The sequence below is a fragment of the Gopherus flavomarginatus genome, chromosome 7 (genome assembly GCF_025201925.1).
Source record: "Gopherus flavomarginatus isolate rGopFla2 chromosome 7, rGopFla2.mat.asm, whole genome shotgun sequence".
NCBI classification, from domain to species: domain Eukaryota; kingdom Metazoa; phylum Chordata; order Testudines; family Testudinidae; genus Gopherus; species Gopherus flavomarginatus.
Genome location: NC_066623.1, coordinates 9,389,033 through 9,404,413, shown reverse-complemented (window position 1 = coordinate 9,404,413; position 15,381 = coordinate 9,389,033). Strand labels below are relative to the sequence as shown.

Here is a 15,381-nt window from a genome sequence, read left to right as displayed (position 1 = left end):
TAATATATAACTAAACTATTGTTGTATGTAAAGTAAATAAGGTTTTTTAAATGTTTAAGAAGCTTCATTTAAAATTAAATTAAAATGCAGAGCCCCTCAGAGCGGTGGCCAGGACCTGGACAGTCTGAGTGCCACTGAAAATCAGCTCACGTGCCGCCTTCGGCACACGTGCCACAGGTTGCCTACCCCTGATCTAAGGCTAAAAAGAACATTAACTTTGCAGAGTTATCAACAGATGCATCGTAACGCTACACTCTGTGAGGAAGAATTGTGCATCAGTTCTAATTGAAAATGCAGTGTTTTGCTCATCACCATTACTGCTGCATGTACCTAAAAGACTAAAAATATAACTGCAGCCTATGCACACACCGACTTCTTTTAATATTGATAGTATCAACAACACTGTGCTAATGTCTTACATGATTGTTCTGCAAACATGGGGATCCGGTTTCTCCTCTCTCTCCTTTTGGCCCATCGATTCCCTAAATGGTAAAAACAATGCTGAATTTACACATCCAAGGCTTCCAAAAAGGCTGTAAGAAGAGAGAAAAATATATTTTCCTAATCTTATTCTGAAGTCTTTATTCAAGCAAAATTCTCATTTGCTTCAGTGGGGCTGTTACATGAGTGAAGGGGGATTTGCCAAAATAAGGTTTTTAACATGGGCTCCCTACTAGGAAAGCTACTGTTTCCACTGTCTTGCTGAAGCTCAGGGATGCCACAGACTTGTCAGGCTCTGATCCTGCATGTTGTGTTCTACCTGAGCAGACCCTCCCTGTCACCATTGAGCTGCATTGATTTTCACCCACAGGGAGCAGCTTGCACCATTGGCTCCTTAATAAACCTCTACCCTGATATAACGCTGTCCTCGGGAGCCAAAAAATCTTACCGTGTTATAGGTGAAACAGTGTTATATTGAACTTGCTTTGATCCACTGGAGCACGCAGCCCCGCCCCTCCAGAGCCCTGCTTTACCGCATTATGTCCAAATTCATGTTATAGTGGGTCACGTTATATCGGGATAGCGGTGTATTTATGGCTCTGATTCAGCAAAGTAGTTAAGCACATGCTTAACTCTAAGCCCCAAAAAGGGCTGGAAGGGACTTCAAGAAGTCACTGAATCCAGGTCTCTGGGCTGAGGCAGGACTGAATAAACTTAAGACTATCCCTGACAGGTGTTGGTCTAAACTCTTCTTAAAATCCTCCAATGATGGAGATTTCAGAAATTCCCTTGGAAGCTTCCAGAGCTTAACTACCTTTATAGCTAAAAAGTTTGTCCTAATAGCTAACCAAAATCTCCCTTGCTGCAGATCAAGTCCATCACTTCTTGTCCTACCTTCAGTGGACACAGAGAACAATTGATCCTCATCTTCTTTATAACAGCCCTCAAAATATTTGAAGACTATCGTGTCTCCCCTCAGACTTCTCTTCTCAAGACTAAACAAGCCCAGTTTTTTAAACCTTTTCTCACAGGCCAGGTTTTTAAAACCTTTTATCATTTTTGTTGCTCTCTTCTGGACTTTCTTTTTCCTCAAAGTGTGGCACCCAGAACTTGACACGTGCCTAAGTCCCATTGACTTCAAATGGCAGTTAAGCACATAATTTTAAGTGCTTTGCACGGGTCTATGAGAACTATGTTGTTTGGGGACCTGAGAATGTGTTTCTGCGACTTCCACCAAAAACCTCTCTAGACATCACACATAGCTCCTTAATAAATCAACACAGTTCTGTCCCCTCAAGTGAGTTTGCTTCACATTTTCCAAGAGCTAGTGCATTTTTCAACTTACATTACAGTACTAATGGAAAACAGGTTGAAGAACAAGGTACCTTTCGTGACAGCACTACACAAGATACAAAACACATAGATGGAGAAAGAAGAACATGGGGAGAAAGCCTAGCATAAGTTTGTACAATAATAATCATATATCTTATTGTACTGTACTGATTCTGGTATTACTGCTGAAGAAACAACACTGGTGGTGAACATGCAGCTCACTCCTCATGTCCTTTGCTAAAAATATACCTCTTCTTATTCAGTTAATCACATTTGTTTTCCATCAGTGAATCATTTCATGTATTCTAAAACTGACTTTAGCTAAGCAATGCCATTTGCAAATATTTCTTCAGCTCCTCGAGAGTTCTGACATATCATAGCATTACTATTACTGTTAACATGGAGAACTAAGCTTATGAGTTAACAGTAATATTGGTTTGATAGGGATATAATTTAAACTAACAAAGCATCTAGATATATAACACACATCTATGGAAACAATATGCTGGAGGCAATAAGCCCCATGTATATATTGACAGACAGACATACCGGTAGGCCAGACAAGCCCATTTCTCCAATCTCTCCTTTTTGTCCCATTATCCCAGGATTTCCTGGGTCTCCTTTAGATCCCTGCAGGTCACAGAACAGAGCTTTATTAGGAGAAAGGTAGATCTATATCTATAAGTACAGCTCTATCTAAATATACCTCCCCCTTTCGCTCCCTCTTCTCATATTACTACTTCTTCAGTACACATCAAAACACCCCTTAATATTAATTGTAAATACTGATTTTGCAGTGCAGTAGAATTTAATTTAGTGGCCGAAGAGAATGCAGAAATTTAAGATTTACTAAAGAATTTGAGAGACTGTTTCATGAGCTACACAAAACTAATTCAACTTGTGTGGGATCTGAACAGCATACTGGAGACTGATAACTGACCGAAGGGGCCATAAGCAAAAGGCAATGAGGTCAAAGAAGGGCAGATGAAGATCGCTGTCTTTGCATGGTCAGATTTAGTTTTGCAAACTGCACTTAGCATGGCCACGTAAGGAATTCTTTTAACTCAGCTGCTAACTGCCATACCAGAACAGTTATAATTTTATAAAACCATACATCTGGTACCTTTTCTCCATCAACTCCAGGTGGACCAGGCAATCCAAGCTCCCCCTACAGCAGTACAAATGAGTAAAGGTATAACATCAAGTGAAACCAGAAAATAATTTCACAAAAGAACTGGATGTAAATGAAAATCCTCATTTTTGTACTGAGTCTGACGGCCATCAACTTATGAGCAGCCTGAGGTAGAAAATGACATGTTTTTATTTCAAGTGAAGTGCCAGGTTTCATTAGTTAAGTAGAATTTGGAATGAACTGACGGGCAGAGATATACATTATTCTGAACCAATCTAAATATAATTTCCTAGTAAGATACTTTTGTGCATATTTGCTATGAGGAATTATAACTGATTGAGTATTATTTATTGCCTATTGATCTTGCCCCTGAATGAAGGTGACCATTTCACAAAGAGTGGCTGGTACTGGTGCTGGTACTGTACAATACTAAATATGTGTATGTGAAACACTAAGACATGGTAGATGTGAGAACATGGCTTCCAGTAGGAGAAAACAAGATAAAACCTAGAATTTAGGACTATCAATAGCCAAGCACAGTGCATGCTCACAAGCATTTTCTTTATCAATGGGTGTAATCCAGACTCCACTGAGTTCAATGGCAAAACTCCCATGGACTTCAGTGAGGCGTGAATTTCACCCCAATATATACAGGAATGTGTATGGGCTCGCTTCCAAGTACAGTACAACACATTCATTCAGACAAGGCCAGCAGAAGGGTGCTGGCCCACTGATGGAGTGAAAAAAACACCAAAAAACAAATATACTTTTGCATCTAGGTAAAAGGCTTCTGTTGTTCAGAGAGGAGGGGAATTTAGAATGCTCTTTTCCCTGCAGACAGACTCATGAGTTAAAATACCGAGGTTCAGCCCTTGCCTGCCTCTCACCCTTTGTGATTTGGGAGACACTTCTCCAGTCTTGCTCTAAGATGTCATCACAAGGGGACACATCCCACCATAGTTCCACATGGAGAACTCCCATTGATTTTGCATAAGGATCTATGTCAGGATGTGGTGAGCGGGCACTGTATATGCTGCATGCCACGAAATACTGTCTGTATAACAGAGGTCAATCCAACCTTTGGTCCTGGAGCTCCTTGAGGACCTGGAGGCCCTTGGGGTCCTGGTGGGCCCTGAAAACCCAGCAAAGAAAGATGGCGTAAATATAACTGTCTAGAGTATCATTACTAATCCAGCACATGTTTACTTCACTCTGGAGATCAGCCATGAGCGCAGCTTCTCAGATAGGCTACGATTACAATTGGAGCCAGGGGTGTGATTCCCAGCTTGAGCTCATCATGCTGGCATGCTAAAAATGGTAGCATACTTGAGGTAGCATGGGCAGCAAGCAGTGGCACAGGCTAGCCTCCCTGAGTGGATACCCACAGAATACCCAACAAGCTGGGAATCACCCCCACACACTCATTACAAGTGTAGACATAGCCATAGATTTATAGTAAATATTTGTCTAACTTATCATAGCAGAAATGTCCATGACAAGATCAGCTAACATTAAACAGACAAGGCTGTTTCCCACAACACAGGAAATGTTAACTCAAAAAAGACTCTGTCAAATCTGGTGTAGAGGGCCATGCTAGCACTGAAATACATGTGCTTAAAAGGCACACATTTCTAGAAATAAGTAGATCTGGTCCAAAATCTGCCTTGTTGCCTGTGGGGATCTTACTTTTTCCATCCCCTCATTACTGGCCAACCCATGCAAGAGGAATGGTGCCTACCAATTCAGATGGACAGTAGACTAGATAGGTAAAATTCCCTCATCTATGGCTCAGCGTGACCATGATGTTTGAAATCAACCAGGTCAATTCAACTCAATCCTACTGGTAGGTGAAACACGAGTTCCATTATGCCACATATGACATGATTAAAAAGAAGTAGAAACAGAAAAGCATACATGAATACTAACAGCAGGAAAACACTCTGCTAAAAGTTTGCAAGCTCATGTAAACTATTCTGACTAGAGACCCTTGCAAACCAGGAGTTTGAAAACCCTTTGATGGGGATGTATTTTGTCATTTATAAGGGATCCCTAAATGGCACCACATCAGACATCTACCCCTTCAGCTTGAAAACCAACCAGCAACATGTTGCATTATTCTGAATTCCTAGTCCCCATTGTTGTACTTCACAAGGTTACATTTAATCACAGTTTAAAGTATTTAAACAAAACAGTTTTTAAGAGGCCTGTTCACTGAGAAGCAATGAGTGGGTAAATAGAAGAAATGACTCAGATCCCAGCGGATAAGCAGAACGGTAAAGGCAAGGTCAGTGACATTTTAATAATTTACTCCTGAGCATCTCAACATGCAGCACACACAAAACTCAACTGACTCAGACTGTGGGTCATTTTGTTAGTAAACTAAAACTCCAAACGTTTGGTGGAAGCCTTCCAATGATCTCAGTCCACAAATTCCATTGACAACGCCACATGCTGTGCTATTCTGTCCAAGCAACCCATGCAGACATCTGGCATACAGTAATTACCATCACTTTATGTTTCCCTGCAGCCTGTTATAAAACAATTAAAATGGTTTTCAAATGTGTCTGTAATTAAATATTTATTCTACTCAGCTTCTTTAATCTTTGCTAAATGGCAGCATTAAACATGGTCTCACTCCTTTTCTTGTATAGCAAGTACAGGCTACACAATGGGGCATAATTTTCTTTTACACGAACTTCAGGAAATTTTCCTTCTGAATACATTGTCTTATTGTTTTCATTTTACATAACTGACAGAGACAAAGGGGCAAATGGTGCCCTCCTTTACATGTACGATCTCATTACAGTCATGGGCACAGATCAGATTTGGCTCAAGTCACTTGTGTTATTTAGAGAACAAGCTACTTCAATCGTGTCTAGCGGGGGGGGAGGGGCTATGCAAAATGTTTGCTGCAAATCCTGAGACTCACCTGATTCAAGGTTTTGTGGTGACTTGGAAACTTGATTTATATTTGTACATTTTTCAGGGCTTCTGGGTCATGTTTTGTCACTGCACCCAGTCCTTCCACTCCCAATCAGCACTAGGCTGACACAGTCCTGCTGGGGCCTGCAATCCCTCTGTACTCTCAGCTCTAGTATCTTCTGGGGCTGGATGACTACTACTCCTACAGTCTCTGCTTGATTGGGGTAAGAACACCTGATTAGTTTGCTTCTCTTGGTCCCCAAACAGGTCTTCTAGGGACAAATGTGCCCACTTCCCTCTGCATTTCCTCTCCACCCTGCAGCATTTGAGCAGGAAAACCTCTTGTTCTTACTGTTGTGACTGCCTTAGCCTGGAGCCTTAGCTAATACTAGTCTAATTGGTCTAGATAATACTTAGTCCTGCCATGGGTGCAGGGGACTGGACAAGATGATCTCTCGAGTCCCTGTGATTCTATAATACCACAGGCTACACTTGCATGCTTAACAGTGAACAGAATGGCATCTGACTTCAAACCCACTCACAGTGACTCAGTGTGTTCATGCACCTTAGCCCATATCGTAAACATTAGCAAATCAGGCTGAGGTAGTCTGTGCTGCTTCCGTACATCTAACCAAATCCTCTCTAGTGCACACATCAGCGTGGTGTCTGAACACTGCCAACACCTAGGAACTCACCTGATGCCCTCTGTCCTCTCACTCAGCCCTCCTGCCAGGCCACCCTTGCTCCTTAAATGTCCTCCTGGGTCAGGAGGAAGCATTGGCCTATCAGCTCTCCATTTCTTCCTAGAGACTGGGTGATCTCTCCACAATTTCCCGACATCTCTGAGGGCACTGTGTGGTCATTCCTACAAAGCAGTGCCTTGGGTGTGGCTATACAGTTTAGGCAACTATGTCCACTGTTTAGGCTCCTGTTCCCTTCTTCTGTCTTCTGGAGAGTGTGATGACTTCCCCACTTCCAGTAGAGCAATGAAAACAAGGAAAACACTTCTGCTCCCACTGCCAGCCAGCTCTACTCTGTTGAGATTTTAAGAAGCCTCATAATCCTTAGCACAGGGATTCCCTAGCAATACACACTACCGGTTATGGGGTATCTTGGCTTTTTGGTCTCTTTCCCAGCAGCCATGCTAATGATTATGGGTCTTCTCTCAGGCCCAGATCCATGGTGACCAGTAGGGAAAGAGTAGCTTGAGGAAAGAGAGGGTCCTGTGTGGACAACGTGAGGTTCAACCTTCCTAGTTACCTTGCAATTCCTGCTCATCAATCTGCAAGGTCTCCATCACTGCATCAACCAAACCCTGCAGGGTGAACTAACTTCCCCAAGCTACGCTAGCATACGTCTCAAGATCAGCTCTCTCTCAGATTCACTGGATTTCAATTGGTGCAGTAATCTCAGCTGATTAATTCAACTGCAATTAAGAACAGGAGCACACAACAAATTATCATCATCATCTTATTGCAGAGGTACCTTGAGTGCATCCAGGATTCTGCCATCATAGTCAATTATTACAGTATCTCCCTGTTCCCCCTTCAGGCCAGGTGGACCCTGGAGACAAAGGCAAATTGCAAACTTTGTGATAACAACTGTGGTGTTAATCCCTGAAAAGTGAGCAGCATGAAAACAACAGCTGGAACAGGGTTAAGTACTATTTTGGCCCCTAGATACTTTTTAATTTGTCTCCATATAAATATTACACATGCAATCGATACCAAGAATGTAGCTATACAGAGCAAATTCTGAAAGGACCTGGAAGTATACATTGAATGACAGGCAGAATGTAATTACCTAAGTTGGAATTTGACTGGTACAGTATCATTCCTATGAAAAAAAGCCATGGGATCTTTCAGTGACAGCAAGCGGTCAGCACCTCTCTGAGGTCAATAGTAAAACTGGATGCAACTTAACTGACTTCACGGGAGCTATCTGCATTAATTTGGCTCAATATCTATATGGTGATTTATTTTAATATGCTCCATCTTCCTTATTGTTCTTATACAGTACTGAACCCTTCAACTATACAGCAACAGATGACAGACAGAGTTGGATGGAGGAAACTGACCCATATTAAGGAGAATACAAGCATCTAAATTAGTGAGGCAAAACCAAACACTCATATACCCTTGGTCCAATGGGTCCATCTCCTCCTCTCTCACCAGGATTACCCTGAAAATGAACATCACCTTTATTATTCAGAAATAATAAAGTTAGAAGTATTATGAAAAAAGTCATTTACTGCATGATCGTCAAATACTTATTTTAGGTAAAAGTATAGTCTCAATAAGAAACTTCAACTGGTCAAGGACAAATGGATTTTAGATATTTAGAAGCATATGCCTTGCTAAAATAACCTTAAAATAATCTAGCTGGCAACAAAAGAACCCCAGCCTGATCAGATATAAGACAGCAAAACCATTTATACAGATTTGACCTCTCACTTAAATATATTTACGAGTCACAAAGTGATGCCGTTTCAATAGCTAAGCATTTAAACCTGAAAGTAAAAAGTTCCTAATAGAGTGATACCAGCTTGAAGCAGAAGCAGCAGCAAGCACAAACCAGCACTGCTGCTATGGATTTAGAAGTAGAATGGCTAAGGGTGGTCTCCCAGTTTTGCACAGTTTCATGCATGACAGAAGCATGACTGCTCTGAGCATAAACATACTTGGACGCAGATTCCATTAAAGCAAAATCAGCTGTAGAGGAACAGCTGATCATGAAGGGCGGACATGTTATGTTGTCATTGCTCAATTCAGCTAGGTCATGTTGGTGCATTTCTTTTCAGTTGCGGAGAAAAAGTAAGATTGAGAGACACACTAACACTAGCTATGTAGAATGGATATAGTACTAATCAACACATGCGAAGCAGAGGACAGAACCTACAGATTTCTTGCAAGACAATGCAGCCAAAAATGTCAGAAAGTGGTGATTCTGGAACTCTATTCTCAGTCTCAACCCACCATGGAAAGGTAAAATGCTAGTGAAAGTTTACAGGCTACGTTTTATTTTTTGCCATTTTAATGTAATTTTTAGAAAACAAATGTTTAAAACTCTTGTCAAACTGAAACCCACTGTCTCAATACTGTTGTGACCAACTTCCAGCTTAATGAACCTGTCTTTTATTTACCTTTGATCCTGGCAATCCATCTATTCCTTTCTCTCCTTTGGGACCTGTGCTTCCTTGCTCTCCCTGAAAATAAGATAATTCACATTGAACCTTACCAGGTATGAACTTTGAAGCTTAATTCTAACTTGATAGGCCAGAAAGCAATTTTCTTAAGGTTACAGTACTTTTGCCTTATCTTAAACTTCTACACAGATGCCGGAATGATCAAAGCTTTGCTTTTATTCTAAAATGTCTTCAAGTGCTGCCCGTGCCCAAAAGGGAATTTGAAAACTAAAATGAAGCTTTCAGGCTTTCAGACACAGTAGTGGAGGACATGTTCACCAGCAAACCTAGTCCCAAAATGGCAGCCACCATGAACATGTGGGCCCTGCAATCGGAGACTTCCATGGAACTGAGTCTGCTACACTTTTGAAGTGAACTTATTATAAGGACCACATACATCCTGAATTTCCTGGTCAGGGAAATTCCCACTGGCTTTGCTTGATTCAGTTCTGCAAGATCAGGTTCTAAATGATGACTTGTAGCGTATGTCTGCACCATAATCACAAGTGTCATTTAATTAATTTAATAATCTGAGTTATGACTTGCAGGGTTAGCCTGGGCTGAAGCTTGTGCTGCTGCAGCTTCACTGCTCAGGTACCCAAACTAGCTAGATTAAAGTGCAGGCAAGGCCCCAAAAGCTGCAAATACGCCCCTCAATGGCAGTGTAGACAAACTCTGTGTTATCATTTAGTTAGTGACTGTCAACATTTCAAGTCAACAGATAACAAATGACAAGTGAAAATATTTTAATTGGCATTAATACCCTAGGTGTATATATTACACGTCTATTGTTCCTCTCTTTGTTCTTTTTAGTTTTAGATCAAAAGTGTCTACTTATGGCTCTCTGCTTTAGGAGCAATCTGCATTGACTGTGATATCTGGCCAGTAACAGGTACCAGATGGTAAAAATAGCCACCAGGCAGAACGATATAGAGCTGAAATTTACCTTAGGCCCTTGAAGCCCTGGCTGTCCTGGGGTCCCATCATCACCCTTGTAAAATAAAAATATACACAGTGTCTCTATCAAACCGTGACAATACACAGGGGTCAATATGCCAGCCAATGTTACTATTGAGTAAGAGCTCAATTATATTTATCACCATAACTCTGATGTGCTCATGGGATAGGGCCAGATTTACAGGGTTTTTAGATGCCAATTGGGATTTACATAAGAGCCTAAGCAGATTAAGTGCCAAACTCTGACTGGAAGTCAACAGGCCTTTGCAAATCTGGCCCATAATTTACATGAAGATTCTGCCTGGATTTTGGAAATTGAATGCATTATATTCACTAAGAATTCTAAGTTGTCAAAAAGGAGATTCACAGGTTTAGCTAGTCATTTAGTCACTTGCTTTCATTGTTACATTTAAATTAAAGATTGTTCATGACTAGAGAATGACAGAGTTTAACCCTTATATATTGAAGATTCGGAGCCAAATTCTGCCCAGAAACACACAAGCCCTTGATTGCCTTAAGAGAAGTAAGGATGGAATAAGGCATGAGCCTTTTGGAGTTTTGTTTTCAGTTCTCTGGGAGGCATTGATATAGAACAGACGTGGGCACTGATATAAAAACTGGATAGGCAGGATTGCTCATGCAAGGCTCCCTCGTCTTCAGTGGGCTACTCAGAGCAACAGTTTGTCCTCCTCGATGAAAGGCCAGTCTCCTGTAGAAGAGCAGACAGTGTGTGTGTGTAAGCTGCTCTCCTTCCTTGCCATAGAGTATGCTTTCTCCAAACACAGAGACTATGTCCAGTGGGCTCTGCTCCTCAGAGTATGGGGATGTCTTTGTTTGGTCGGTCCTACGAGAGATTCAGACCTACCAATGCTGGCCTGCTGGAGAGCAGCAGTTTCAAAACATTTTTATTTTCAATTAATTCAGCAAAAGAGCTCACACCTTCAGCCTTGTGTGGCATTTTGGCTGTTTTATTCTTTGTTAGGATTACCATAATTCTGTATTTTCTTGGACATATCCAGCTTTTTAGTTCTTAAATCGCTGTCTGGGAGGAATTTTTAAATATCTAAAAACATCAAGGAAAAGAAGGACATATGGCCCTAAGTACAAAGTCCCAGGGCTGGCGGTGCTTCCTGGGGCAGCTCCCGGTGCAACGTGGGTGGCCCCTAGGCACAGAGGTTGAGGGGGTCTCCACGTGCTGCACTGGCTCCCTCCTGCCCAATCAGAGCTGCAGGGGCAAGGCTTGCAGGCACCAGCAGAGAGCCCTCTAATGGGGCTAACGTAATTACTGCTTCTGGGCTGATCATCATAATCCTGAAGAATATAAAGTGTGAATCAGTGCAACCAACCATGACTAGGGCCTTGGTCAACCTTGTTTCTGCAAATGGTTCATGAAGCATTTTGTGTGGTGATGAACACTTCTTTTTTTTGAAAGAACAATCACTATCTTACCTTTCTCCCTGGAAAACCAGGCTCACCCTTCAAAAACAAAAAACAAAGGAAGGGAAATAAGAGTGAGATACCATGAAATATAGTAATGAGTCATATTCATTTTTTAAATTATCAGTTGAAGTAGAAATTTTGTTCTGCTATTGATGTTCATTATCTTCTCCTGAAATGCCAAAAAAATCCAGTGTGCCTACAGTACGCTAAAATTAAAAAAGCAAATTCCCCCCTCCTCATTCTAAATTTCATTGTTTTACTTCTCTTAACAATTAGCATACTTTCTGTCCAGAAGATGCAATAAAAAATTAACTTTTCAGTTTCCAGGTAATGGCCAATATGATTCCCTGGAATTTTTAGATGCAATTGATGAAGAGGAAATTACATCAAACTGAAAAAATGTGTGCAACCCTACCCAGGCACATAGAAGCATTCTGAAGATTCTTGCCTTGTTAAAATTAGACGTATAATAAACTATTTACCACCTACCTTTAGTCCCGAAGGTCCCCTTACACCCTGTTAAAAGTAAAATTTATCAGTATATTTATTTGGAAATTAAAGCATAACAGGATTTAAAAATATATAGCTATAAATGTTTACAGCTCTGTAGAAAATGGCAAGAATGCCTATGTCTGTTTTCATTATGTATGAACATTACTACAGACAAACATTCTCAGTATCAATGCACTTTACCCCACAGATAATAAAGAAAATGCTCTCTAAAGATTTATATTTTATGTATAAAAAATGTCCCATAAATTGTTTTGGAACCTGACTCAGTACCATAACTCCATGCTAGACCTTTGCATAGAACAAATAATTGAAATGTTACAGGTGGACTTGTAGAGCTTGGTTATGTGGGCTATTTTATATTCCATAGTGGGGCTCAAAAATATGGTCAATGGAGGATGTCCATAACATCAATGCTTTCCAAAAATCTGCTGATGGGGAAGCAGGAGATTGGTTAGTAAGGCAGCATTAGAGTAGTTTGTAAATATAGCTGTTTATGAGATAATATAGACTAGATTCCAGGCGCTGGGGCGAATTCATCCCTGACATAAACAGGCACAACTCCCATGATCTATTTTCACATTGTGAGTCAGCAACACTAGTTATTTAGAGTGGGTTTCAGGATCTTAACGGACAGGTTTCCAAGGGGCTATGCTATGCAAGGAAGGGGAGAATGGTCCAAAGGGTGTTAGAACAACTGTACCTAGCTGGGAATGAAGTCCCTTCATGCCATGGTTTGAGATGAATTTAGAGCTGTTTGAGTCATTGTAACAGGTGGAAATGAACTATTGTCACCACAGAATCAAATGTCAGGCTGGAAGGGACCTCAAGAGGTCATCTAGTCCAGCCCCCTGCTCTGAGGCAGGACCAAGTAAACCTAGATCATCCTTGACAGGTGTTTGTCTAACCTGTTCTTAAAAACACCCATGATGAGGATTCCACAATGTCCCTTGGAAGCCTATTCCAGAGGGTACGTCTACACTACGGGATTATTCCGATTTTACATAAACTGGTTTTATAAAAAGTTAAATTACTCTTATAGTTAGAAAACTTTTCTGAATAGCTAGACTAAATCTCCTTTGCTACAGATTAAGCCAGTTATTTCTTGTCCTACCTTCAGTGGACATGGAGAACAATTGACCCCCATCCTCTTTATAACAGCCCTTAACGTATCTGAAGTGTTATCAGGTCCCCCCTCAGTCTTCTTTTCTCAAGACAAAACATGCCCAGTTTAAAAAAAAAATTATTCAGGTTTTTAAAAACCTTTTATCAATTTTGTTGCTCTCCTCTCCACTATCTCCAATTTGTCCACATCTTTCCCAAAATGTAGTGCCTAGAACTGGACACAGGGCTCCAACTGAGGTATCACCAGTGCCAATAGAGCAAGACAATTACTTCCCATGTCTTACATACAACACTCCTGTTAACACACCCCAGAATATTAGCCTTTTTCACAACTGCATTCCACTGTTGACTCAATTTGTGATTCACTAAAACCCTCCAGATCCTTTTCCACAGTACTACCACCTAGCTAGTGTTTCCCCACTTTGTAGTTGCACATGACCTTTCCTACTCACTCCACTGTGGGTGATACCTATTCTAAACCAAACATATCCAAGTAGATTCGGCAAAGATCTTGCAGCACCCTCTAGGATGGTCCCCTGGGGCCATCTTTTCCTGTATCTCCAGGAGGCCCTCTCTCTCTTCCATCTCTTCTTTGTCTGTTGACAATAAATTCTTCACAGTCTTCACTGTGATTTCTCTGCTTTTTCTCCTGCTTCTACTGGGAATATCCAGCATAATTTTTTTCTATGGTTCTTTGCCCAACTTTCAGATACTCCAGTGCCTTGCTGAGTGATCTTGCTTGTTGTTGCATATGACAAAGTAGGTAATCCACAGGTGTAAAATAAAAAACAAAAAAACAAAACCTAATATTTTTTAATGCTGCAAAGGTGTAATACTTCATGGCCTTCCACATGGTTCAATGCTCAGAACTTTTCCTTCTCTCAACCTTCTTTTCTTGGTTTGAGGAAGGTATAGGAAAACAAGTGAAAATAATCCACATTTACCAACAGTGTCCCTTAAGAATTAACCCTTCCCTGAAAAATATAAACTTTGTCCTAGGGGAAGTGGGTGGCACCAATGAAACATCATCTGTCAGCCAGATTCTGTTCCCAATTTTCACAATTCGATCCTTGTGAAACTCATCTTGGCATCGTAGCTGCAATGACTCTGATAAGTAGCATCAATAACGTTTTCACCAATTAAAAAAAATCTCAGCGGAAATAAAAATACCCCAAAATTCACAAAAGTCTTCCTTGACTAATGAGAATCCAAATTTTGGAAGTGTGGGACATCACAGAGGAGGCAGGGGTGGGGAAAGGGGAGGCCAAAGGAACTTTATGGAAAAGCTATAAGAAGAGAGACTCACCTCTTTTCTTTATGGTGATGCAGGGTCTTATGGTGCATCTGAGAGGGCTGAAGTATCAAGGCAGTATCTGATTGCTTCAGTTTCATGTACAACTTTCTAAGCTCAACAATTGTCCATCTCTGGTTGTGTGTAGCTAAGCATAATAGCGCTGTACTTTTTAATTAGCAAGCAATGGCACAAACAAAATAAATTTGCTCTATGTGGTTATAGAGGGGAGTAAATAGCCAAAAACTACATGCACTTCTGAGCTAGGCAAACAGTCCACACCAGTGAAGCATAATTAATCCATTAGTGCTGACACTAACACAGAAGGAAGAATGTTACTAACCATCACTCCAGCTTCCCCCGGCTCTCCTTTTAAGCCCTGGGGAAAGAAGTTAATCAAGTCAGTGAAGTTGATTACAGATATTTGCACCAAAACCCTTCATCCTCCAAAAAGTTAAAAAATAATTACTGAGAGGTTCATTGATTTTACATTCTGATTTTTTAAAAATGAATTACCAGTGAGTTGGAGATTTTCAGTGGGATGGGTGAAGGTTACGCATCAGGGAGGAAATAAACTTTGCTTTTTTATAGATTTTAAACGATATTCTGACTTATTTTCTGCTCAGAATACTACACAACCTCCCTCCCCTCTCACCTCCCATCTTTAGCCCACAACTTTTCTGGGATAATTTATTTATTTACTTATTTATTATTGTGAAGCTACCATTTCTCTAATGCCCAGACAGTTACAGAGAATTAAAGACATTTGTCAGGTTGCATCCAGAGGAATCATTAGAAGCAGCTCTGAGGTCACCTATGGTGACTATTCTCCTCCAGTTGTGATAGGGAAAGAGAAACTCAAACTTGTGGGTTAAATCCTGCCCTCTGCTAAAAGCCCAGCAGTGGTGAGCACTGCTAATAACCAGAGCCAGTGTGCTGGCAGCCACGCTGCAAGGTAGGGTACACACTTCTGCTCTCTTTAAAGAGAAACACACATCCCCTGCTAGCAAGTGCTGGAGACCCTGGGGCCTAGTCAGACACCCCAGC

At 41.0% G+C, this 15,381-nt stretch overlaps 1 protein-coding gene across 1 annotated transcript in view; it reads right to left on the bottom strand.

The window, feature by feature from the left end:
* COL23A1 (collagen type XXIII alpha 1 chain) overlaps positions 1 to 15,381 on the bottom strand; it is a 56,599-nt gene that overhangs the window by 19,760 nt on the left and 21,458 nt on the right. Inside the window, exons 5-16 of the mRNA XM_050962264.1 lie at positions 14,678 to 14,713; positions 11,898 to 11,924; positions 11,418 to 11,444; positions 9,958 to 10,002; positions 8,970 to 9,032; positions 7,964 to 8,008; positions 7,313 to 7,390; positions 5,410 to 5,433; positions 3,984 to 4,037; positions 2,897 to 2,941; positions 2,323 to 2,403; positions 420 to 482 (exon numbers count right to left, since the gene is read on the bottom strand). Coding sequence (XP_050818221.1) covers positions 420 to 482; positions 2,323 to 2,403; positions 2,897 to 2,941; positions 3,984 to 4,037; positions 5,410 to 5,433; positions 7,313 to 7,390; positions 7,964 to 8,008; positions 8,970 to 9,032; positions 9,958 to 10,002; positions 11,418 to 11,444; positions 11,898 to 11,924; positions 14,678 to 14,680 — 555 coding nt within the window. The 5' untranslated portion in view covers positions 14,681 to 14,713. The remainder of the gene's footprint in view (positions 1 to 419; positions 483 to 2,322; positions 2,404 to 2,896; positions 2,942 to 3,983; positions 4,038 to 5,409; positions 5,434 to 7,312; positions 7,391 to 7,963; positions 8,009 to 8,969; positions 9,033 to 9,957; positions 10,003 to 11,417; positions 11,445 to 11,897; positions 11,925 to 14,677; positions 14,714 to 15,381) is intronic.